This window comes from Apostichopus japonicus, chromosome 10 (genome assembly GCF_037975245.1).
Source record: "Apostichopus japonicus isolate 1M-3 chromosome 10, ASM3797524v1, whole genome shotgun sequence".
Lineage (NCBI taxonomy): Eukaryota > Metazoa > Echinodermata > Holothuroidea > Aspidochirotida > Stichopodidae > Apostichopus > Apostichopus japonicus.
In genome coordinates this window covers 4695005-4721818 of record NC_092570.1, presented here as the reverse complement: position 1 = coordinate 4721818, position 26814 = coordinate 4695005, and the positions used below count along the sequence as shown (strand labels likewise).

The 26814-nt window shown below is 38.4% G+C and overlaps 3 protein-coding genes across 5 annotated transcripts in view; 1 reads left to right on the top strand and 2 right to left on the bottom strand.

Moving 5' to 3' along the window:
• LOC139975173 (homocysteine S-methyltransferase YbgG-like) overlaps positions 1-26814 on the bottom strand; it is a 170559-nt gene that overhangs the window by 135177 nt on the left and 8568 nt on the right. The gene's annotated exons all lie outside the window — the stretch shown is intronic.
• LOC139975182 (motile sperm domain-containing protein 1-like) lies at positions 229-7711 on the bottom strand. 3 transcript variants are annotated; one of them, XM_071982867.1, is made up of 6 exons: positions 7589-7711; positions 6673-6878; positions 5859-5934; positions 4703-4911; positions 3811-3975; positions 229-2561 (listed from the first exon to the last, which is right to left on the bottom strand). In XM_071982867.1, the coding sequence occupies exons 2-6, from the start codon at positions 6821-6823 to the stop codon at positions 2530-2532; spliced, it is 633 nt and encodes a 210-aa protein (XP_071838968.1). In that variant the 5' UTR covers positions 6824-6878; positions 7589-7711; the 3' UTR covers positions 229-2529. The 3 variants fall into 3 exon arrangements, with proteins under 3 accessions (XP_071838968.1, XP_071838969.1, XP_071838970.1); XM_071982868.1 differs by having other exon boundaries at positions 7538-7670; XM_071982869.1 differs by lacking the exon at positions 7589-7711 and adding an exon at positions 7323-7474.
• On the top strand, positions 7828-26782 carry LOC139975169 (ferroptosis suppressor protein 1-like). Its single transcript, XM_071982839.1, has 7 exons — positions 7828-8029; positions 15710-15897; positions 17004-17242; positions 17834-18035; positions 18435-18587; positions 19483-19683; positions 20112-26782. Exons 2-7 carry the CDS (start codon positions 15720-15722, stop codon positions 20264-20266), a joined length of 1128 nt encoding a protein of 375 aa, XP_071838940.1. The 5' UTR covers positions 7828-8029; positions 15710-15719; the 3' UTR covers positions 20267-26782.

The following is a 26814-nucleotide window of genomic DNA, read 5'->3' as shown; positions in this document are numbered from 1 at the left end:
AAGAAAAAGCATTTAGTATGTCAAATGTGTAATAAACACATCACTGCATCTTTTTGTATTCACTCTTTTACAGTATGGTATCATATAATTAAAGAGCCTAAACCAAAAGTCTTATAATTGAAAAGAAAAAAAATACATGTAATACAGAGCAAGTATAAAAGGAACCACATTGATCCAACTAGTTCCATCTTATTCCATTGCTGAGATGTAAAATTTTGAAATTTAGCATCTGTATAAGTTCATTTTTGTAGTAATTTGTACCGTCGTAGGTACACGGTCAAAGCATCAAATAGCATTCAGTTTTTTTTCTTAACGATCGCAATTAGGACTGCGCCATAAATGACATAGCTGTTTACTTTGATGAAGTCACTTGATCTTACCATAAAAACATCATATAAAATCCCTTTACAGGGAGTTGAAGTAGTTTTCAACTGTAAACGTAAACCATAAGCAGTTGTTATTGTAGTCTATCACAGGTTATTGCACAATTCACCAAAATAAAGTGAGTAAATTGCAATATATTAGATCCCAGCATTGGTACAAGCAATGAAGATGAGAGTTGGCTCTCATTGTTTTACATACACTGTATCATGTAGTATTTTACACCAGAGACTTCATTACCTCATTCACTGTAAGTAAACACATATATAATATCTTAACACATAGATTCTTGTATGTATGAAGGAGCTTACTCCTTTATTTGACATTAATTTAATAATTAGTCGATAATTAATCAATCAACTACTGAGTATTGCATCATTGTAATGCCTCCAAATTTATTTTTGATCCTCATATTTCTTCCCATTTTCTAGTCACAAAATATAGTTTACAAACAACAGTCTGGCTGCATCACCCCCTCCCACCCCCCCCCCCCACACACACAGGCACACACACCAACATATCCCTCCACAATTTTTTCCAGACTGGCTTCCAAATGGCTTACATTTAATAACACATTCACAAACACTTGCCACAGTTAAAACTTGTACTAAACAATTGTTGTTTACATTGATGGAAATGATAGCACCATTTTGCATCTGAGCCCCTTTACCGAAAGGGAAAAATTTCTGACAGGGGAGGAGACACCAGTCAACATTTGTGCCCACCCGTCCCCTGTCCCCACACCAAACAAATCAAACTTTGGCTAAGAGCCAGCTAATAATGACAGTGCATGGTAAAATAGGCCTGTTACAATGTGTTACATGTGGGCAACAGCCAAACACCTGCCTCCCATAGGCAAACCATTCTAATGATATCACATGTCTTTATTACTCCATACTCTGTTGACTGTGCAGCTTCCCTTTACCGTTATACATTCCCTCATTGACAGAAATATTATGAGGTATGGCAGTATTTAATGTCAAGTTAGTAAAGTGAATAGATTTGACCCACATAGAATATATATATATATATATATCTCCAAATACTAAAAGAAGTAAAAACCTCATAAAATCTTTCTTCACTTAAAACTTCCCCTCCCACCACAAACCCTGCCCCTCCCCATCCCCTCCCCCCTCTCCCTCACTTTTGAGAAGCTTCCTTTGTCATTATTTAATGTTTCTTATTCCTGGAATTTCTAACCTCAACATCATTCATTGAGGATACAATTGCAGGATCTTATACATCTATTAATTGCCTATAAAGCCAATGACCTGTGTTCTAAGGACACATCAATGTGACAGAATAACTTTGTGTTGAAATCAATACACAAAATTTAAAAAGTGTAAAAGTTTGACCATAGGCTTTCCTAATATAAATGAGGTTTGTGCTGATATAACTTTGAAATGAATACATAACCATTTCAGATATATGTCAGCTTTATGAAGACTTTTCTACATTGAACAAGAAAGTTAATCCAGTTCCTTTTAACCTGGAATCAACGGTTCTCTTTTTCCATATTAAAAGCACTTGAGATGTATAGCATTACAAAAAGTTGCAGCACTTTCCAAAGTACACTGAATAATGTTACTAACTATTACAGACTTTAAAACAAATTTTTTGGTTAATTTGCCACCTTCTCAGAGTCACAATACTCAGAGTTACATTAGAAACTTAGGTAAAGCTCACTCCCACTTCACACAGTGGGCTGGAAGCAAAGGTAATCACCTCCACCTCTGTAAAGGTAAAGAAATGTCCAAATAATTTCCTTTGTCTTTAAGCCTATATATAAAGCCTATCCAAACAGCAAAATAAATTCGGGCACAGATGTTACCTGGAAGTAGAGTAGTGACAGAACATGGTTGAAAAAAACACAAATTGAAGGAAACAGCCCATTTGCACCATCTCACAGACATTTTGTGTCCTGAGCCAATTTTCACTGGAAACCTTTTGACTTCTCTATCGTCTGTCTGACTTATCCACTGTCTATAAACTTTCTTCCGACTTGTTGGCATAGCGATGGTTTCCTGGCACAAATAGTCCGAGCCGTTACCGCAGCATCTCTCCCGAAGCTGGAGCTAGCACGACATTGGTTCAAACATGGAGATGAATAAATCATCATCAACAGTCAATACCTATGAGAGCATAAGGTCATACTCTGAGAAGCACCATGGTAACAAGGCCTGAAGAGAAGAGATGAGGCAGAACGTAGAAAAGTAAGCAATCTCTCCATAGTGATCAAACTGTGACAAGCACCATGGTAACCAGCAATAATGGGTGGAAAGGTTAACTGTAGAAAGTAATCAATCACAAGAGAGGTCACACTGTGACAAACACAATGGTGACCAGAAATAATGGGTGGAAAGGTTAACTGTAGAAAGTAAGCAATCACATGAGGGGTCACACTGTGACAGGCAAAATGGTTAGTAAACTAGAAATAATGGATAGAAAGGTACACTGTAGAAAGTAAGCAATTAAAAGAGGGGTTACACTGTGACAGGCATCATAGTAGTGAGACCAGCTTGGTGGAAATATAGAATGTAGGAAGTATTTACTCTCCAAAGAGGTCACACTATGACAAACGACATTGTCACAAGATTTTTTGGGTGGAAAGGTACACGGTAGAGAGTATTCAATCACAAGAGGGGTCACACAGTGACAGACACAATGGTAACCAGAAATAATGGGTGGGAAGGTACACTGTAGAAAACTAAGCAATCACAAGAGTGGTCATACTGTGACAAGCATCATATTAATGAGACCTGCTGTGTGGAAATATGGAATATAGAAAGTAATAACTCTCCCAAACAGGTCACACTATGACAAACGACATAGTAATGAGGCTTATTGGGTAGAAAGGTATACGGTAGAAAGTATTCAATCACAAGAGAGGTCACACTGTGACAGGCACAATGGTAACCAGAAATAATGGGTGGTAAGGTACACTGTAGAAAAGTAAGCAATCACAAGAGTGGTCATACTGTGATACGCATCATATTAATGAGACCTGCTGGGTGGGAATATGGAATATAGAAAGTAAGTACTCCCCAAAGAGGTCACACTGCGACAAGTGACATAGTAACAAGACTTATTGGGTGGGTAAGGTACACGGTAGAAAGTAGTCCATCACAGGAGGGGTCACACTGTGACAGGCACAATGGTAACCAGAGATAATGGGTGGTAAGGTACCATGTAGAAAGTAGGCAATCACAAGAGTGGTCAAACTGTGAACAGGCATAAGTGTTCATAATAGCTGCTGTTTAAAGAATCTCACCTAAGACATATGCAGCTATTAGTTTCTGGTTCATTGTAAGCATAAATATTCATAAGAGCTGCTGTTTAAAGAATCTCACCTAAGATGTATGTAGCTATTAGTTTCTGGTTCATTGCAAGCATAAATGCTCATAAGAGCTGCTGTTTAAAGAATCTCACCTAAGACGTATGCAGCTATTAGTTTTTGGTTCATTGTAAGATGCAGATATTCTGGTAGATTTGTCCCTTTGTCTCCCTGAGTTGGTAAAAGCAGAGCTGATATACAAGCCACTGCCATAACCACGATCAATGAACTGGGACTTGAATCACGACTCCTACTACTAGCTAAAACGAGATAAGAGAGAAGGATTCATAACTGTTAATACTAACAATGTAAGGCAAGTGTAGACACTTATGCACAGTATGGAAAGTAGAAATTAGAGATAAATAAAGGTACCAAGACTATTAACATTAACATAGGAAGGAACATATGCATAAGCAATGAAGAATATTAATATACATAATATGAACAATAACATGAGTAATAAACTACATCGGCAAGAAGAATAAAATTGAATAACGATGCTACATGCAGATAAAGGATATACTGAAAGGATAATTTCTGAAAACTAACATTGATGAAATATTTATATGAACAATAATCATAATGAAACTGGGGTGTAAACATTATATCAACAATACTATAGAGTAATATAATACTTTAACAGTAGCTCACAGCAGAAAGACTGTTAATTCAGTTACAACCTCATTTGAACAAATCAGTATAAAGAATCTGTACTCTCTATTCAGAAATTTCAAAATGAAAACAATGTACATAACTTAGCTAGCAATATAGCAAAATAGGTAATCGTACACTGAAAAGGTGGTGTGTACAATTGGACATTTTCAATTTGAAGCATATCGACTGCTCGTTCAGAATTTGAAAATCTGTATTGAACAAGCCATCAACTTTTAATAGAAGACTCTTACCTGTATAGAAAACATCTAAATCAAAAAATATTATGAAGGTTTCTTGTTCATTCCTTGTATTTTTTATTTTTTTTCCACATACCATCTGTTGAAGTTGTGGCTACAGAATCTGGTCTAATTGAGCTGAAGTTATCTCTTTTTTCTTCTCCAGCATCTGTTGATGATGCCAGCAAAATGGAGGGAACATCTTTACGTCCAATAGCTTTACGTTTTCCCTGCTCAGACACCGAAATACGAAACTTGTCACGTTGTCCATGCCCTGCCGAGGTGGCATCTCTGTGACGTACAACTCTTTAGGAGAACAAATGGTAAAATCAATGTGGGGTTGTGAGATGAATTCAAGAGAACCTATCAAGTCGAATGTTTCATAAGTATCAATTTTTATGGTCCATATATTCAGGGGCGATACTAATGATCTTCCAAGAATGATAAAGAAAGTTTCAAGGCATTGAAGACTCACCCCAAACCGCGTGCCACGCTCTGAAAAAGTTAACTTTCCGTTGCTTGCAAGTGAAGTTTTCTGCTTGTCGCTACAAAATGCAGACTTTAATGAAATGTGATACCTTGTTATCTTTAGCTGGACCTGAGATGTCCATCGCTGTATCGTTTGTACACTGTGCTGTGGGTATTGACCGCAGCTGTATGTACTGACTGTACACTAGTGTCTTATTACCGAAGGTAGCAAGCTGTGTGCTTTTTCTCTGGGATCAATGGTGGTGTCTAACACTTCTGTTACACCTCATTCGAAACTTGGTCAGATAACCGGCATTAGACGTTTCTTTTTGCGCGAGTCTTCACACCCTTTAAGATCTAACACTTCACACAGAGTACATATTTAACATTAACTTGTATATAACAATTCATGATCGATCTATGGACAACTCAGGCAATTATCACTTTGTATGCCTGCTCCATAGTTTTATAATTTAGCTATGACCAAATCATTAGTTATGTTGGCTTTTCAAGTAGCCAGACTTTTCAAGTCAATGGTCTGTCTGTTATTGGCAAAAACTATTTTTAAACCATAAATCAAGTCCATGTGAACCATTTCATTATATTTACACATTACTTGAAGAAATCAATTCCCAAACAGGTCTAGTACACGAACAGCCTAGGAATTACTCCTAAATTCAACGTATCTTCCTAAGAATTCCCGGGACACTTGAACTTTGTTGTTAACAGTGTATATGATTTTCTTTGGGATCTAGACATTAAGAGAGAATGAGAATTATACTTACATGTCTACACAACATCCTGGTTGAATAAGTCCATGAGAATCACCAACAATATATTTCTGCGGAGCTGTACTCAGGACTGTAGATATCAGAAAAAGATTAGGAAATTGAATTTTTGACTGTTTTCAGTCATTTTCACTAATATCATAATAACCCCTGCCCGATGAACTACATGTGCAGGACTGCAGGTGTATATGGTCTAACTAAAGTCTACAAACAGGCACTTGTATCATATCTATTGAGCACCACGCTGTTTACCTGACTAATTCCATACATGATGTATATGTATAGCATAAAAACAGACCAAGAGATTAAAGTTTACATGGTTAGAAGAATGTATGTGGTATGGGTGAAGCTTCATTCATTTTAGTACAACATAACATATCACCTTAGAAGATGAAATATGACTGCATTGTATTTAAAACTTTAATTTGAATTGAATAGGTGAGGAGCTGTTGCATAGCACTTTCAAACAAAGTCCTTGAAGTGAGAAAAAAAGGGAAGTAGTATTGATATTTAAAGAATATTAGTATGCATGTCCTCTTTATTGCTATGCTTATATTTAGCATTTTGGAAAGTCAGGTTGAACAAAACTTGACGATAAGTGTCATAAAATACGATGAACAGAAATTATTCCCATGTGGACAAAGTACTATTCAATATTATTTATACCAATTCACACTTGGACAACAGTATTTTTAATAAAAAATATTAACAAGTAAACATCAAAGTGAAACGATTAACTTTATGGTTCAGAAAGGGATCGATACAGGACAACAAATTAACATTCAATTTAAGACATTTAAGAATTCTCTACCTTTATAATTAAGAATAAATCCATATGGGTTGTAAAGTGTCAGGATTTGCTTGTGTGAGTTGAGATCATCTGCATAGAAATTGAGCTCAGTTGGAAACACAAAGACAGGTACATTCCCATCTAGGGAGCTGGAATGTCTATCCCAATGCATGAATGCTCCAATTCAAACACCTTTCCCTCAAGGACGATGGTATATCAGTTTCTTTCTGTTAAGCAATAATGCATATTAAAAAAAAGGACATGAAATTTGCACACAAAAGAAAATACCAAAGATGCAAAATAATGATCGCATATTCTAAAAACAGTTTTATTCTTGCCTCGGTGATCAAACATAATCTAATGGATTCTAATTGAATTTGGTTTCAAGAATTCTAATTGTAGGCTAAGTTCGTTACCAGGTTAGAAAGAACTTCTTGTTAAGTTTCCAACATCAAAATTAGTTGTTAACCATGTCACAAGTTTGCAATAGCCTACTGGGTCTCTATCTAAAGTTATGGGTCTAGCCTAGCCTACCAAAGTTTGGGCTAATCTGACAGTGCTTAAGATTTTCAGTGACATTGGCAAGTTCAAAATACGTAATGAAAATAAGAAATTTATTTAAATTTTGTCAACTTCAGAAATTTAAACTACTACAGTGGACGTTGGCATACCTTAGGTGTTGGCTGGGCTGCTGTAGACCTAGTAACAGAAACACTAATATTGGATTATGGTGAGCTACTGTAGGCCTACTGTAGCCTTGTAGGCAGCAAAAACAATCATTAGCCTAACTCAAAGTTCGTCAATTTCTTCCATTCTTCACCTTGACTTTCATAAAAAAAATATATATCTATATGAAAAAGAAGGTCAGAATCATTGCCACACTCACGCTAATATTTAACAGTGCTACTTATGATTCATCAAGGTTCATACAGCTTACCAAGTTACTGTGACAATTTTCTTCTAGCGTACTTGTTTTGTTCTACAAGATGTAGTACTAGGATAGGCTCGGTTCAGTTTTGTACACAATAACAGTGTGTTGAGTCAATTCAACAAAAACGACAATAACAACGTACATGACGTCATACGAAGTATTGCAACATATTAACTTCAGGACTGGCCATTTTGGCAGATTTTAACTCATCGTATGCCATACTGAGAGTTGAGACCTGGTTGTTTTGAGTGAATGAATACACGCATCGATGTTTATATTTTCTAGTTATGCATCTGTCAACTTATCTATACTAGACTTCAAAGAATTCGCACCAAAGCTTAAGTCGGACGCATGCTGTGACCTAAAACTGCCGATGATTTCAATTGACAATTTGACATTTGCGTAGCTCTGGGAACACTGTTTCAAAGCTGAATCTGGAGTGAGAAGGTAGGTGATACACCTAGTAATAGCTAGCAAGGTTTATTCATCTTGTAAAATGTCAAACCAATGACAAATCAGTTCTGAGTGTAATACCCAGATCGTTATAAAGAAATTCTAGTTTTGTACATCAGACTGAATGTTAAATATGAATTGTGACATGTCCTACAGGTTTATAGTATGGAATAATGTGTGCATGATGTCAAATTTGTTGAGTTTTAAGGATGGTGGGATACATGCACGAGTAGCATCCAGCTGTAATTAAATAGCTTACATATATGTTTGTATTTGCTACATTGCTCTTGCATATATGCATTGCTTGCCCATGCATAAATGCTCTCATGCCATTGCCATCTGCACAAGGAGACACACTAGGACCCCCCCCCCCTTTTGATGCCGTCACCTACACAAATCCCCAATCATGCAGGTACCCTCTCCAATCAGTCCCCACCTTCTTTTCTTAACTAGCCCCATTCTTCGATCCTGTTTGCCTCTTTTCTTCTTTCCAATTGTAATGACCGAAAACACAGGTTTATGTTGCCATCGTGTTTATTCAGTGGAAAACAACAATAGGAAATGAAAAACCCCTGAATATAATATAATCTTGTCATGTAAAAGAATGGCTCTGTAAAAAGGATGTTACGACCATTCACAAAAGGTTGTAGTAGTAGCAAATGATTCTCAAAAAGTAGTAACGTAAAATAGGTGGCGCTCGTCGCCTTTTACCAAGTCCATCGGTAAGGGTTACCACTGTTACACCTCCCCTTCCTTTAAACAATGTCGTCCCTGACATTAATCAGAAGAACAAGTCAGAAAAATAAAACTTCAACATATTTACAAAATACAAGCAAGCCTTTCTAACCTGCTTCGGTATGCCGTCCAATAAGTCCAATACATATGGTAGTCGGTGTGACTTAAGACTATAAAATTGGTTGTAACATATCATTCTACATTTCAACACTCTCATGTACTCTAACCAAGTATTTCAAGACAAAATACATAATTGCAATTGCTAACCCTTTTTTTTAACTGAGTACCAATGAGCAAATGTTACAAAATGACAAGATAAACTGAATACCACTGATCGAGATAATACAGTTACATGCAAATCTTGAAATAGATCCCAGCAATAATACATAATCCGAATGAACCATTTTGCACAATGCTGCATGCAGGAATGTGATAGACTAAGCTCTGCTAAATAGGCATTTAATACCTGGAAGGTTGAATTCATATACTGTACATTTGCCAAAACATCTACACAGTGCTTGAGTGGCGACAACAGCATATAAACAATAAAAATAAATTGAAAAGGATTCTTTCCAAACCAACCTAACTCTAACGAACACACAGAAGCATATAATTGTAGGAATCAACACTAACACTTGGCAAGCATCTGTGCCAACAGGAGCTGAGTTTGAGATATATTAGCTAGAACAGTTGGGTCAACATAACTAGTTCGAACCTCTTGCTGAATTGCAGACCTGGGAAGTTTACTAGGGTTCGAGTGCACACCAGCATTACTTCGGGATGAACGCCTCAAGGTGTTGTTCCCTAAATCCTTTTCGTTTACGTATGAGTTCATATCAACAGAGTCACTGGGAACTTCATGGTCTACGTCTGCTGTAGTGTTAGCTTCATCAGCATCGGGCATAGGCGCTGTAGCAATTTCAATTGACTTATTGCTATCGTTACGGCTGCAAGGCTGTTGGGCGTCGGGGTTGACATTCTCTACCCACCAAGCTGAGTCGATTACTTCGTCATCTGAGTTCTGGCTTAGGGCTTCAACAGCAGGTACTTCCTCACTTGGCCCTGCAGGTTCCAAAGTTTGAACCAATTCCTTTGAATCAAGTATGTCTCTTCGGTGCAATGTCTTTGTTGTGCCATTTCCGTTAAGGGGTTCAATGACATACACGTTACCATCAGGATAGGGACGGTAAATAACTTTATGTGGGATATCGTCCCAGAAATCTTGTATCTTGTTTCTACCCTTTACTTTCCTGTTCCTGGTATATACTCTGGCGCCAATTGGTAAACTAGTATTAGGAGTTGCCTTGCCATGTTTTTCCTGACGTCGTTGTGCTTCCTTCTCAATATTGGATGCAGCAATATCAAGAGCTGTCCTTAGCCTCTGATGGTGATCTGCCATCCACGTCTCGTCACTCTCAATACCCAACAAATGATCAATGGGTAATGTTGGTTCTCTTCCAAAAAATAGATAATGAGGGGAGTATCCAGTGGTCGTATGTGGTGTAATATTATATGCATACACCAATTCAGGAAGATACTTATGCCATTTTCTCTTCTTATCCATAGACAATGTCCTCAAGCGGTCATGCATTGTCCTGTTAAAACGTTCGCATTGTGCATTGCCCTCCGGGTGGTAGGGGGTGGTGTGTGTTTTCTTGATGTTGTACAAATTACACAACTCCTGGACTAATCGGCTCTCGAAGTTCCGACCTTGGTCGCTGTGGATTCTCTCTGGGATACCAAACTTGATGAACCATTCTCTGAATAGAACCTGAGCTACTGTTGATGCTTTCTGATCTCTTGTAGGAACAGCCTGCGTAAATTTTGTATACACATCTGTAAGGACTAGCACATTTTCTACACCTCCACAACTGGGCTCTATCATTGTAAAGTCAATTGCTACAATTTCCAGTGGCCTTTTGGCAACCACTGAACCCATGGATGTCTTGATCTTTGGTCCACTTTTGGCAAGTGTACACCTCGGACATCTCCTGCAGTACTCCACAATGTCATTAGCCATGCCAATCCAATGACATCTTAACCTTGCCAATTTAAACGTTTTCTCTGATCCCTGGTGACCAGTCTGGTCGTGAACACAGTTGAGGACGGTATCTTTTAGTTGCAATGGTAGGCAAATCTGCTGTACCCTCTGTCCCTTTAAAGTGATTGTACGGTACAGTATACCATCTTTCTCGGATATACGCTCCCATTCTCGAAGCAATTTTCGTGCTTCTCTGGATTCCTTCATTAGTTTACAGATAGTTGGTTTCTGTTTCAGATCCCAGTAATGTCGTAATCTACTTACAACTGGATCAGTAGACTGCAGTCGAGCTATCCCTTCAGTGGACATGGAGGGTAGAGGAAAGGTGGACGATGGTTGCACTCTCTCTGGCAGACTATGTAATTCTTGCTGCCACACCTCCTGGGTACGTTCATGTATCCTTTCTTTCACCTCATTTGGAAGAGTTATGCCCGAAGTGGACATTGTGTGAAGGTCACCAGCAACAGCAATAATTTCCCCAAATCGAGCAGAGACGGGTTCTTCGCCATGGAATTCCTTTCTGCTCAATGAGTCAGCATTCACATTGGACTTTCCTGATCGGTATGCAATGTCAAAATGGAACTGGGACAACTCAGCTGCCCAACGTGTTTCCACTGCCCCCAACTTGGCAGATGTCTTTAAATAGCTCAATGGGTTATTGTCAGTGTATACGACAAATTCTGCCCCCAGCAGTAAATCTCTGAACTTCACTGTGATGGCCCAGTGAAGCGCCATCAGTTCAAGCTTCATACTACTGTAGTTACTCATCTGCTTCTCATCGAGCTTCAGTCCTCGGCTTGCATAAGCTATAACAACTCGTCCAGTCTCCTGTTGTTGGGAGAGTACTGCTCCGAAACCAAGTAAGCTTGCGTCTACTTCAAGAATGTATGGGCGCTGAAAGTCAGGGTAGCCCAATACCGGTGCGGTAGTAAGCTTTGATTTCAGCTCACGGAAAGCCTCCTCATGTTTTGCCTCCCATCTGTCTGCAACTGATCTGGTTGGGTTGTGAGGACGTTTTGCTTTACATCTCTGGCCACCTGTCAGAGCATGGAGTGGTGCTGCTATCTTGGCAAAGTTTGCAACAAAACGTCGGTAATAACTTGCGAGCCCCATGAAGCTCCGCAACTCTCTTTCAGTTTCAGGTCTTTTCCAATTCTGAATGGCTCTCGTTTTCTCAGGATCAGGGAGAATACCATCCTTGCTAACAATATGGCCAAGGTATCTCAATCGTTCCTCATACAAGTAACACTTCTCTGGCTTGACTTTCAAATTGTATGATCGCAGCCTACTCAGAACCATCTCTAAACGTTGTGTTTCCTGGAAAGTTCGCCCAAATACTAAAATATCGTCCAAATAGATAAGGACTGTTTGGAAGTTCTCATCACCAAAAACTTTATCCATCAATCGCATGAATGTCGCTGGGGCGTTTGTTAGTCCAAATGGCATTCGTGTGAACTCGTAGAGACCTCCTGTACCAACTCGGAAAGCGGTCTTTTCTATATCACTCTCAGAAACCGGGACCTGGTGGTAACCGTGAGCCAAATCAAGACTACAGAAGTAGTTAGCTCCTTTAAGTGCATCTAAGGCTTCTTCACTTCTGGGAATGGGGTAAGCATCACGGTGGGTCTTTGCGTTGAGAGCTCTGTAGTCTACACACATTCTCAAGCTGTTATCCTTCTTTCGAACTAGCACCACTGGTGACGCATATGGGCTAGATGATTCTCTGATAATCTGTCGAGACAAAAGTTGTTGCAGGTGGTCACGAACTTCCTTCCATCGGTGAGGTGGAATTCTCCTATGTGGTACCTTAACTGGTTTATCGTCCAGTAGGATAATGCGGTGTTCCACCTTATCGCAGAAGCCAAGGTCATCCTCGTGCTGGCTGAAAACATCATCATACCTGTGGAGCAGGGCTCTTAGCTCCTCCCTCTGAGATACATTTAACTTGTCACCAATAGTCATCTTGGATTCCAGTGGAATAGCCCTTGTTGATACTTGTTCAGGTGGTTCTGATACAGTCTGGAGTTCATTCGCATCAACTGTCTGCACTTGTATTTCATTGACATCAACTTGTTTCACCCGGACCATCGACCCTAATGATGCACCTTCAGCAATCCCAACAGGAGCCCTTGGTTGGAGATAAATGTCATGATTCGAAAAATTAGCTACCTGCAACGGAGCAACACCACTTCGATCAACGGAAACAAGTGTTGGTGCAACCTGCAAGCCAGTGGGTAGGTGTGTCCTGTCCTCAGCATTCAACTGTGCAATCATGGCAACATATGGTTTTGAACCAGTCGAGGGTTGGACTGATACCTGTATGGACGTAATGGTGTTTGCAGCCACCAGTACCAATTTTTCAGCACATACACGAGCAATACTATGATCCACACCTTGGTTATTCAAATCTTCCTCCTTATCCTGAAAGGCAGCAATAACATGAGCCAACCTCTGGTCTTCTATGGTGCCAGATTCCAGAACAAGTTTATCTTGGAAATCACTTCCCCATTTGTTCTCCAGCAACCTCTGCATTGCTCTGAAAATATTACATCCCAGAACACCAGGTACCATCCTCTTCTTTTCTACAAACTGGGGGTCACAAGAGTCTTTGACCACCAAGAAACCCATGCCTGGAAACACATAACCCAACACAGTAATGGGTAACTCCACATATCCAATGTATGGGACATTTACACCAGTAGCACCAGATATCTTCAGAAAAGCACTTACATCTACCAGCTCGCCACTCTGGGTAATGTGCTCTAGGAAAAACGACTCAGTGATCGTAGAAACCTCGGCACCTGTATCAAGAAGGCACCTGATACTCAGTGATCCAGACTGAACTGTAATCTTTGGGCATTCTCCTACTGCTTTGGTTACAAGAGTGTCATGACCAGGGGTATTCAAAACTACACCTGTCGATTCCTGGTTGCCAACGACAGGCTTCCCTAGTTTAAAGGCTCCTTGGTGGTTGGAGAGACTGATTCTGTGCTTGCCCCACTCTGTGGTTGCCTATTCATAGGATTGTCAGCACAATCTAGCTTGAAATGAAACTTAGAGTCACACTGGTAGCATCGTCTAGTACCAGATGGCTTTCCTCCATGAGTGTAATTGGGTCTTGAGGACTTCTCAGCATTAGTCTTCAGAGCTTGAATTAGGTCATCAATCTGTTGTTGTTGTGCCTTTATCTGTTCGCCCTGTTGTTTAATTAGGTGATGGTACTCACTGTCTGCCTCAAGTTTATGTACAGTGAATTTTCCTTGTGTCAGGCTCTTTGGTACCCCAATCCACTCCATCACTTGATCTCGTGCATCGAAGAACGTCATGTTTGGATTCTCCAAATTCAGCCTTCGTAACTCTCTCCGTACCCCCTCATCTTTCGCCGCCTCTGCCAGTCTTCCCCTTAAACTTTTCTCTCTGCATGACTGAAACGATGAGTCTAATTGACAAATACGGTCAAAGAGATCAACCAGTTCTAAGGAGCAAGCTACAAGATCTTCACCATCCCTCTGTCTATAAGAGAAGAAACGTTGTTGTAGTTGTGAGAGAGTGTCACCGTCACCAAAGACTTTACTCAAAATAGCAAAAATCTTACTGGGGTCCCTCTGAACTTCATCCCCTCTTCCTGCTATCTCCTTCCTCGCCTTCCCACCTAGATGGTTGAGAATAAGACTGGCTTGGTCCTTAGGTCCTAGTCGTCGGACCTCCAGTTGACTCTTTACGTCTCTGATCCATTCCTGTACAGACGGATCTCCTGGTTTTGTAGGTCGGTCACAAAATCGATCAATTCGTTGACCCTGTGAGAGGTATACCACAGACGGCTGCTTATCACCCTCCTCACTGGTACTATGGACATCTTCATCACCTTCCTTACCTGAGTCAGCTTCAGACCCAACAGATAACTTCTGGAGTGCCTCGATGTCAGCTTTAGCCTTCATCGAAACCAGCTTCTCCCTTTCCAGTGCATCCCGCAAGGACTTCAGCTCAAGCCGCATCTCTTCCACTTCAGACATTGTATTATATTCAGGGGTTTTGGTCTCTAATATTCAGGGGTTTTCATTACCCTGCCGACTACGCCAATTTGTAATGACCGAAAACACAGGTTTATGTTGCCATCGTGTTTATTCAGTGGAAAACAACAATAGGAAATGAAAAACCCCTGAATATAATATAATCTTGTCATGTAAAAGAATGGCTCTGTAAAAAGGATGTTACGACCATTCACAAAAGGTTGTAGTAGTAGCAAATGATTCTCAAAAAGTAGTAACGTAAAATAGGTGGCGCTCGTCGCCTTTTACCAAGTCCATCGGTAAGGGTTACCACTGTTACACAATGTACCACTCGCATGCTGTGAAAGTGTCCATTAGCTATATAGGTTGCATCCAAAAACCCGCCGTTTGTACTGAACGGCAGGTTTTTTTCCAGTTTGTTAACTGAGTGATCAGTCCCATCTTTTTGCACCTTAATTGAGCTGCATATTCGTCTATTATGCAACTCATCACACAGCTAGTAGCCAAGTCACTATCAGATCAAGGCAGACATGGCAAGGTGTGAACAAATCAACACTCCAAACTAACCAGTCTGTTTGCAGAAGAGATAAAGTTTCAGTAATTTGAGGTGAAGAGAGCTGAAAAATGCAACCTATGGTTAGTGGACTAATTTTTGTCGAGTCTATTCTCAGGCATCCCCAGATGCTTGCATGCTTTTGTACTTGTTGCAAGACCTCACAGAGGAGAATCCCCAAATCTACATCAGTTTGGTTGCAAAAACTTTAATCAAACTACAGGCACAAGACAGAATTTTCAAAATTGAATAGAATGTTCATAAATATGTGATGGAAATGTTACCATACTTCTGCTGTGCATGCAACATGTGTTTGTTTTATTCAATTTAAACAGAATTCTCATAATGGGTAACCATCAGTCAACATCAATCCTTGAATCTAAGAAGGTCGTAGTGGTCGGTGGAGGCTTTGCTGGTGCTCATGCCATCAGACACCTGCAAGGAAAGTGTCAACTGACGGTCATTGATCCTCGTGAATACCTCCATTACTCCATAGGAAGCCTGAGAGCGTCAGTTCAACCTGGTAAAAGACGACAGTATTAAGGGCATTGAAGACTCGCCCCAAACCGCATGCCGCGCTCTGAAAAAGTTAACTTTCCGTTGCTTGCAAGTGAAGTTTTTTTGCTTGTTGCTACAAAATGCAGACAGTACTGAAACGTGATACCTTGTTATCTTTAGCTGGACCTGAGATGTCCATCGCTGTATCGTTTGTACACTGTGCTGTGGGTATTGACCGGCATTAGGCGTTTCTTTTTGTGCGAGTCTTCACACCCTTTAATTGACCCCAAATATGCCAGAAAATCTAATAATGTCACCTGTTCTCAAACTTCATCAGCCATTTTTAATACTGCCACACTTTTAGCAGCCTTCTATGCTGAGACATTTCATTGTCCAAATGGGTTGACATCTCCCCAATGTCTGTGAACATCTTGGGAAGTCAGAAATTTCTAGAAGGTACTTTTGAAATGGGTTGGCAATTTGAAACATGCCATACTGGAGTACGTGTCAATAACGATGACTTTTACGATAGAATGCATTCAGTATAAAATTAGTATTGAAGTTATCACTGTATGATGTTCTTTCAGACTTTTAAGAAAGAACCTTGAAACTTCTACAACAGTCCCCTTCATTTTAATGTAGGTTGTTATGATGGTTGCATACATATACAGCTTATGAATAGAAACAAATATTGGGATACATAATATCTTTTATCCTATATTTTTTTCAATTATTGTTACTAATAGAATTGATGCAAATGACTGGATGTATTGATGGAAGTCGACACTACTTTTTATCAGATAATCACTTTATTTTAAAGAAAAGTTGTAAGCTATGATTGTGTATCAATTTTAACTTAACTAGTGCTCAGCCTTTATGTTGACCCTATTGCTTGTACAAATTTTGAACAAGTAACTTTCCAAAGGTACTGTAAGCAAATGTCTGCAAACTTGTGTCATATGAGGTTTTAGGTTGGTAACATGTGTGTATGAGACAATACTATACAAAGTGAATATTTCTTCAGCGTCAGGTATTTAACAGTGAGCATTCAATATAAGCTGACTCCACGAATAAATTATCTAATATTTATGGTTCATTTTCTTTTGTCATAATTATGGATTTTTCCTTCAGGCTTTGAGAAAAATATATTTGTGTCGCATAATGAAGCATGGGGTCAAAGCTTCAAACAAGGAAGGGTGACGTCTGTGGATCCAGAGAGGAAGGTGGTGATCCTGGAGGATGGAGAAGAGGTACAGTATGATATCGTCGTCATAGCAACAGGAAGCAGCGTCCCATTCCCTGGGAAAGTTGGTCTGAATGTTACGACTTCTGCTGAAGCTGAAGAACTCTTCAAGGAGTTTCAAGGCAAGGTATGAAATTACAGTACATGCAGTGATATATGGATGACAGTGAAATATCTCTGTTTTAAGATATGGATCCATTTTAGCTTTTGCAAATGACATGCAAGTCTAGAATTTTCACCATGAAAGTTGCTTGCTTGAAAAGTACAAGTGCTTCAGCAGAGCTATTGTACTTATTTAAATTAGTTTCTGCTTACATTTTCTTTAAACTAATGTAGCTCACATACCTTGAATAAGTATGTTTCCTGAAATTTTTTAATCCAAAAGTCAATTTGCTAAAATAGTTATTCTGGGAATGGGGTCATGGAGGGAAGAGGGTACGGTTAAGGCATAAGTATAGGGTGGTGGTTTGGTTGAGTAGGTGAGGGAGGGAGGGAAGCATGGTAGTGCATTGGGGATATGTGGGAGTGGGGAGGGATGCAGTTCAAATGGGGTTTCGAAAACATATGCACTCCAGTTCTATCGTGTTAGTTTTTAAATGCAGCCAACTGCATTTGGTGGTATATTCCATACCCAACATAAACTTTACCAGTGTTTTCCAATTTGGCCAAATTTCTCTTTTAATATACATTATAAAGTTCTAACTTTTCTCTCCTTCAGATTAAGACAGCAAACAGGATCACAATTGTCGGAGGAGGAGCTGTAGGTGTGGAACTAGCGGGAGAAATAGCCACAGATTATTCGGAGAAAGAGATCACCTTGATAAATGACAAGGATGATATCATCCACGTATCATTCAAGGAGAAATTCAGACAGAAAGCCAAGGAGCAACTTGAAGCCATGGGGATCAAATTGATCTTAGGTAAAGACCTAATTTAATACTTCTAGAGTACTTTTGTAAAGAATGTTAATTGGACTGAATAGAGACATGGATAAGAATGGATTTCAATTAAAGGGAACATTCAGTTTTTGTTTCATTCAGTTGAAAGAATTCAAGGTAGCAATTAATTAATTATTCAATTTAACATGTTGTTATTAAAAAGTTGTATGAGTCAAATGCTCTCGTTCTATATTGTTTTTAAGTTGGTTTTTTTTCTGCTCTGTACAGAGAGTAACTTAAGATTGTGTAAGCTTTTCTACCTTAGTCCAATGATTCTTTTTCAAAACAAAGCAGAAACTTATAAATATATATCAGAAGGCGAATATTTTAATTACATGCAATGGATTAACTTACTTTATACCATCATTTTTTATTTTCCAGGTGAACGTGTTTCAAACCTGGATGAACTTACCACTGATGGCTCACAACCTTGCAGTCTGGTCAAAACAGACAAGGGCAGAGAGATTGAGACAGATCTGGTTATTCATGCTATTGGAATCCAAGCAAACTGTGATGCTTATAAGGATAACTTTGGTAAGATTACACATATATAGTTTATGTTTCTTACACAACCTAATATGTGTTGATATAACCAAGAAAACTCACCTCTTCTGTAGTGTGTATACTATTATTTATCGAAATAAACCAACATGTTCTGACTTAAAGGCATTGAAGACTCGCCCCAAACCGCCTGCGGCCATCTGAATAAGTTAACTTTCCGTTGCGTGCAAGTGACGTGTTGTTCGTGTCGCTACAAAATGCAGACCGTAATGAAACGTGATACCTTGTTATCTTTTGCTGGACCTGAGATGTCCATCGCTGTATTGTTTGTACACTGTGTTGTGGGTATTGACCGCAGCTGTATGCAAGGGCGTAGGAACCGGGGGGGCTCGGGGGGCACCAGCCCCCAGTGAAAAATATGGGGGGGCGGAAGTATCGTTCCGCCCCCCGCTCCGCAAGTCAGAAAACCCCTTTTTCATTTCCAAATGAGAAAAAAATCTCATTTGAAGCACCAAATTGCATCTAAGGCCAGGTGAAAATGCAAAATTCTTTACAAAATGGAGTGGGTGTTGAAGTGTGCTATATTGCACCAAATTGCATCAGAGGCCACCTGGAAATGCAAAAAAATTCCAAAAAGGGAAGGGGGACACCGCCTCCCCTTGTGCTATGCTATTCTATGATGTGCTACGCAGTGCATTACTGCCCTTTGCTTTGCTATTCAGCTGTATGTCCTTTGCTGTGTTGTACTGTGTTATGCTATGCTGCGTTATGCTATCCTCACCCATGCAATGCTATGATTTGCTGTGCTGTGATGTCCTATGATGTGTTGTACTTAACTGTGCTTTACTATGTTTTGCTATTCTTAGGCTATACTATGAATGGCTGTATAAGTCATTGGTTGTTTCACTTATTTCTAATTTATACACAGCTGACAAACTGGATGAAAGAAATTTTCTGAAAGTGAACAAATTTCTTCAAGTGGACGGCTACACAGATGTGTTTGCAGTTGGTGACTGTAATAATGCAGATCAAGTCAAGATGGCCACCAAGGCCATGAACCAAATGGAGGTGCTCGCTCAAAACATCAAGGCACTGGTTGACAATGGAGAAATGATCCCATACAAGGAAGGTACGTTAAATAATAGAAAATAGTACATTGTCACAAAAAAGAATTGCACCTCTGACAAAGTTTACCCTGAAATTGCAAATATGGTTAATTTAAAAACCAATTTCACACCTTATAGGAGCAAATGTTGTTCACCCAAAGTTAAGGTTCTCTTCAAAAGGATGATCTTTAATAATCGTTTCATTTTAACGATAATCATTCACGGTGGTTGAACAGTGCTGATAGAATAATTTTAGTTCCACTTGGAATGTCACATGGTTCAAAATTTGTATTCTTTAACTTCCTTGTAAGTTGTAGACTTTACCTCTTTAATTTTATGGTATGTTTTTAAAGGAATTGTGTGGTATTTCAAAATATTGTGCATCTTTTGATATTATAGAGATACACATTAACATAATGCTTCCTCTGTTTTTACTATTTGATATTTGCAGAGACCATCATGACCTTATCGACCGGCAGAAACTCTGGGGTCACACAATTTAAGTCGGTGGTATTTGGATCGCTACTGACGAAGAAATTGAAGAGCCAACATGTCTTCATTCACAGATTTTGGAAGGAAACGATGGGGCTGGATCTCAAAGAATAATTTTCATTAATTTTTTATCATGAATATGTAACGGATACCCTAGAAACCGTACCCAAACAAATTTTTTGAAAATGATTATTTCCAGTTTGTAACTTTGATTTCTAAATTACAATACAGTGAATAAACCACAGCTGCAGCAGAAGCAATGAAAATCCTTAACATCTGGAGTTGTGGGTTTTGAACCCTGGCGGGCTTAGATAAGATGGGTATTTCATTGAGGAGGAATCCACAATATTTTTCAGTTTCATTGATTTCCAATTAAGAAAAGTCAATCCCAGAATAAATTCAAAAGTGTGCCAGCCGGCGTGAAGTGTAATTCAAGCAACAAGGAGTTGTGGGTTTGAACCCTGGCAGGCTAAGATAATATTGGGTATTTCATTTGAAAGAAATCCATAATATTTTGCAATTTCCTTGAAATTCCAAATAAGTAAAGTCAAACCCAGAACTGGAAGATTGTTCCCAGAATTCAATTCCAATTTTTCTTTTCTTTTTACTTTTTATTGAGGAACATTTATACTTGTATGTCCAGTTTAAATCAGTGATCACCAACATATAATTTTACAGTTTTTTGCAATTTTCCAATCTACCTCATCTAAGCAAGCATATGCAAATAATTGATTTCAGTTTTGATTTTGAATCAGCCTGTAACATTTGCATTGTACGAATCTCTGTTACTATGGTACCTGATAGGTATTTTATAATTATGATCCATTGTAGTTATTACTGGACCTTAAAGTAAGAGTTATGTTGCCTTCCAGGCAATTCGTCACATTCTGTATAGTCTTTCATATATAAGAGGTTTTTTCTTTCTTTCTTTTTTTTTTTTTTGGGGGGGGAGGGGGGGATTACTCGGTACCTAATCTAATCTGAGGAGGTGCAGGATATTCTTATCCAGATGATGCATGATGGAAAATATGTTTTAAAAAAGATCATTTTTATCATAAGTCTACAATGTTGCTATGACTTTTGTATCAAATTTGTATGATATTAATGTCAAAGATATTACAATTAATATTACAGTTATTAATATTTTTGCTTTTCAGGTTATAATTACATGGATTGAAATCCTTAATATCACTTTTATTGTGACTCTCAAAGTACTAAATTCTCACACACATAACCATCCACCAAGTGCAGTCACCTTCAGAGGCAAACATAACTCCAAAAATTCCTACAATTTTAAAATCCCAGTGTATTACCTTGCTATCAGTTTTATGGTTGATATAAAACACAAATATGCCTCTAACTTCCACCTCTAAGTTTTTTGTTTAAATTTTCTATTCCATGGTTTATTATTGAATGGCCTATAAATGGTGCTAGATTCATGTATAAAATCATCTATTAACCAAGTTGCAAGGTTTAGTGATTTCCAAGTTAAAAGAGGTTAAGTTTTTTCATATGCAACATAGTCAAGGCATAATCCATTGGTCCATTCTCATATCACAGCTGCAGTTTCTTTTTGGTTTTTGTTGTAATTTGGTAGTACATACCATAATAGACCTTTAAATAAAAGACCGAATACTTAAATGCATTATATGTCCCTTAAACATCCATCAAAATTGCACTAAACAAGAAAGGTGGAATCAAGTCCACAGTTTGAAAAGCAATGAATATGTAGGGCACCAAAGTATGTATATATTGTACTAAATGACTCGCTTTATTATAAGAAATGAAATGATTTATTCCAAATTCATATATCTTATATATCGTAGTTAGCATTGGGTGGTATCAGAATTATTTGTATGACTTATTCCACATTCATATATTTTAGTTAGCATTGGGTGGTATCAGAATTATTTGTATGATTTATTCCACATTCTTATATCTTAGTTAGCATTGGGTGGAATCAGAATTATTTGTAAATATTACTTGGCCTGTTCGGAATAACACACAGCTACAACCCAATACCAAATGCAGATTTAACATTAATATACTAATGTGATCAATATTAATAGTCAGTCACTTCTTCAACTATTTGAAAGGACATTGTGGTCAAGTGACTAAGGCAATAATGACCCTCCGACCCCCTTCCCCACCCCTATCACCCACCTTTTGAGTAGTTTTGCAATTAGTACATCAAGCTTGAATTTTTACAGGGTCATATAAGAAACATGATAATTTTATTCTACCCTTGCTTTTATCATTATTGTTACTGTAAAGTTTTGTATTTTCATATAAAGCCATTGTATTGGACCTTTAAAACATTACATAAGTTTATTAATTCAATTTTGTTTGTATATAAGTAAAATTATATCTGCCACTAATCATCACTTTTTCTCTCTCTGTATCTCAGCTTTATAAGGACCTGTTCTCTGTCTGGTAGATGAGCTGTGCAGTCAAGGTCACTTTAAAAAAAAAAAAAATCTGTACGAATTTAATACATGAGGAGGATGGGAGAAACAGTATGTGAAAAGAGTAGATTGGAGGGGCAAATTGGGACCGTAAAGGGTAGATTGGGGGTGCAAATAGGGGCCATAAAGGAGAGATAAGAGGGGCAAATTGGGACCCTAAAGGGTAGATTGGAGGGGCAAATTGAGACCGTGAAAGGGTAGACTAGAGGGGCTAATTGGGTCCATAAAGGGTAGATTGGGGGTGCAAAAAGGGACCATAAAGGAGAGATAAGAGGGGCTAATTGGTACCATAAAGGGTAGATTGGAAGGGCAAGTTGGGTACATGGATAGTCATAAAATAATATAGCCAAGAGGAGTATTATGGGATAGATGGGTCATGTTAAGAGGAATATGATGCAGTTAAGAATCATATTATTTCTTCGCTTATCATCTATCAAATTTGCATATACCATCATATTGGCAAAGGTGGCAAAGGAGTGTTTTGAGCTAACAGGAGGGTAAGAAGTGGCCAACAATTGTTGCATGCAACAATTTTAAATTTTGGACACAAATCTTTCCGTTCTAGAGGTTCGTTCGTCACCATTTATATTCAGGCAGTATGTAGATATGTCCATGAAGGTAATGGCTTGTAAACCTTCAGGTCTTAAATATTGTTAGTTTTAAACTATATCATATCATAAATAACCATTATCACACTGGTCTTGTATTTTCAACTGTCGATATATTACTACCTGTATTGAGATAAAATTATCCAGGTTAATAAACTAGAAAAAGACTACAAGTTTACAGATTTTTGTCTTCAACGGTGACTTTATTTTTAGGACAGTCTCATCACCAACATCCTACAAAAAATAGTACCAAACTTAGCAAATGAACATAAAAAGGACAAAAAATTGCACTTAGAGGTAAAGACAAAACATTTTATACAATATTTGCATTAGTTTATGTATGTACACATAGTTGGATTTTCAATTGTGAGTTGTTTCATAGAACCCCAGAAACTACATAATGTTAAGTTTTACCCAAGTACCACACAATTTTGTTTCTTTGGGGATCCATGTCTTTTGTCAACTTTCTATACTAACTTTAAACTTACAGTATGAAGCATTTCCCCCACAAGGTATTCTTGTCTGGGTTCTGTGTCGAAAAATTAAATATCACAGAACCTCTACCATCATCATACAGACAAGAGAAGTTAGTGTTTGATTTGAGATGGTGGTTCCAAAGCGAAAACTTATACTATAGTATAAAATGTGATTGGTCAGTTAAACATACTGGAGACCACTTTATCTTGTATTCTCTTCTCTGGACACTGCTCACCCCTCCCCCCCCCTCCCTCCACCACATCTACCCTGCAAATGCTTCCCACAGCCCTATCCCATCTGCATTTGCCTACCAAACATAGTGCCACACACTTTACCACAGCACCACCATCCCATCTGCCTACCAAACAGAGCACAACACACTTTACTCTATAGCAGTGCTTCTCAAACAGGGTCCATGTGGAGCCCAGAGGGGAATTAACAAGGTGAATTGAGAAGAAAGGGGGAATTGGGGGGGGGGGGGAATGACCTTCCTATTTAGTTGAGTGCACATTCAGCCCTATGACATATTCTAACCAAACAAACCTGGTAGCCTGGAAAACGATTAAAGTCTTAAATGAACCAAGCTAAATCATGACATTAAGGCACTTGTTCAAGAGCATTAAGCTCAAGGGTCCCATTAATCATTGAACTGAATGCTCATAGCCTATTTTTATTCCATATCCAATGATTATACAGATAAAGATGAACATTACTTTTGTGAATTTTATTGTGAATCCTAAGACATAACAAAATCATTGATTGAGTGGTAATGTTCTCTGTTACAGTATGAGAAAGAAAGTGATTGAAAAAATATGTGGTACCTTTTTTGATTTTTTGTAGAAATATATTGGGAGGGGAGGAATGAGGAAACACTTTTTCACCCAGGTGGGGAATCTGAGAGGAAAGGTTGAGAAGCACTGCTCTATAGGCACATTATATCTAGCAGACATACAAAACCCTACCCTCATAATTTACCTTCATTCCCAGCAAACACTACAAATTGGAAAAATAGTTCATTAAACATTGACGATATAAATAAGCTACAACTGATTCAAATATATAAAAGTCACAAAAGAAGAAATTATTAAAAAAACTACAATTAATGATACAAATGCATTAAAAGTTAATTATTTTTTTAACTTTCAGTATGTACTATAAATAACAAGAGCCCAAGGGCACTGTGGTTCCTTGCTTGGAGTATATGACAATACACATAATATTATCAAGCAAGATTGGGCTAAAATAGTCCAAGTAATTGTGGTCCTACATGTTCCCATAAAGTAACCAACACTATAGCCAACACTTTTGTTCTCAAGTTATTGCAAAAATACTAGTTCTTTATCATTAATTGACCTTTGGTGACCTTGTATCACATAACCGTTAAGTTTGAAAATATTCCCCTATACCATTTGCAACTACTCCAAAAATATTAACCTTGTCACACCTTGGAACTGGGAGTTATTGCATTAAATGTCTGAAAATTAACTTTGACCTCATATAACTTCGCACACGAAGGTCACACAGGGGTCAACCCATTGACATTTATGATCAGAAGTTACCTTTAACATCTGAAAATAGCATCAAAACTGTAAAAATCCACAAAACACTAAAAAGGTCACCAAAGGTCAAATTGAGGTCAAGGGTCACCCAGAAGCGGGTCGACAATTGGATTACATTGAAGCAACTCCCAACCCTAACGGACAATTTGTTCTCAAGTTATCGCAAAAATACTAGTTTTTTATCATTAATTGACCTTTGGTGACCTCGGATCACATGACCGTTAAGTTTGAAAATATTCCCCTATACCATTTGCAACTTGTTTCAAAATATCAACCGTGTAACACCTTGGCACTGGGAGTTATTACACTAAATGTCTGAAAATTAACTTTGACCTCATATACTTTAACATACAAAGGTCACCTTGGGTCAACTTATTGACATTTTTGATTGATGAGACCTAAATTAGAGCATCAAACTATAAAAAATCAAACATTTTTTTCTTTGCCCATTTTCTACCCCCAAAATACTAGTTTTTTGACATTAATTGACCTTTGGTGACCTCGGATCACATGACCGTTAAGTTTGAAAATATTCCCCTATACCATTTGCAACTTGTCCAAAAATATCAACCATGTCACACCTTGGAACTGGGAGTTGTTGCATTAAATGTCTGAAAATTAACTTTGACCTCGTATAACTTCGCACACGAAGGTCACACGGGTGTCAACCAATTGACATTTTTGATCAGAAGGTACCTTTCATATCCAAATCTAGCATCAAAACCAAACATTTTCTTTTTTGCTCGTTTCCTCCCAAAATAAGCACATTTTTTCTAATGTGACCTTTGACCTTTTGACCTTGGTTTCAGATGAAGTTTAATCTCCTGATTCCAAAAAACAAAATGAAAAGTCTGTACAACCATCCTAACTCCGACCGAAAAACTTTGACCCCATATAACTTCGCACATAAAGGTCACACGGGGTCAACCCATTGACATTTATGATCAGAAGGTACCTTTGACATCTGAAAATAGCATCAAAACTGTAAAAATCCCCAAAAACACGTAAAGGTCACCAAAGGTCAAATTGAGGTCAAGGGTCACCCAGATGCGGGTCAACAATTGGATAACATTGAAGCAACTCCCAACCCTAACGGACATTTCGTTCTCAAGTTATCGCAAAAAAACTAGTTTTTTATCATTAATTGACCTTTGGTGACCTCGGATCACATGACCGTTAAGCTTGAAAATGTTCCCCTAACCAGTTAACAACTTTTCCCAAAATATCAATCTTGTCGCACATTGGCACTGGGAGTTATTGCAGTTTTAATATGTTCGGTTTTTGGACCATAACTGACCTTTGGTGACCTTTGTGGGCACCAAAAACAATAGGGCACACCTTCTCCATATGGCGGATCTATAGTCCAAGTTTGGCCTCAATCCAACTTTCCCTTATTGAGATAGAGCGTACCCAAGAAAGTGTCACAGATGCACACACAGACACACACACGCACACACACACACACACACGCCAACCTGACTGCATAGGTTCCTTTTGCTAAAGCAAGGAACCAAAAACCAAGACTACAAGCACCTCTTGATAAATCTAAAAGG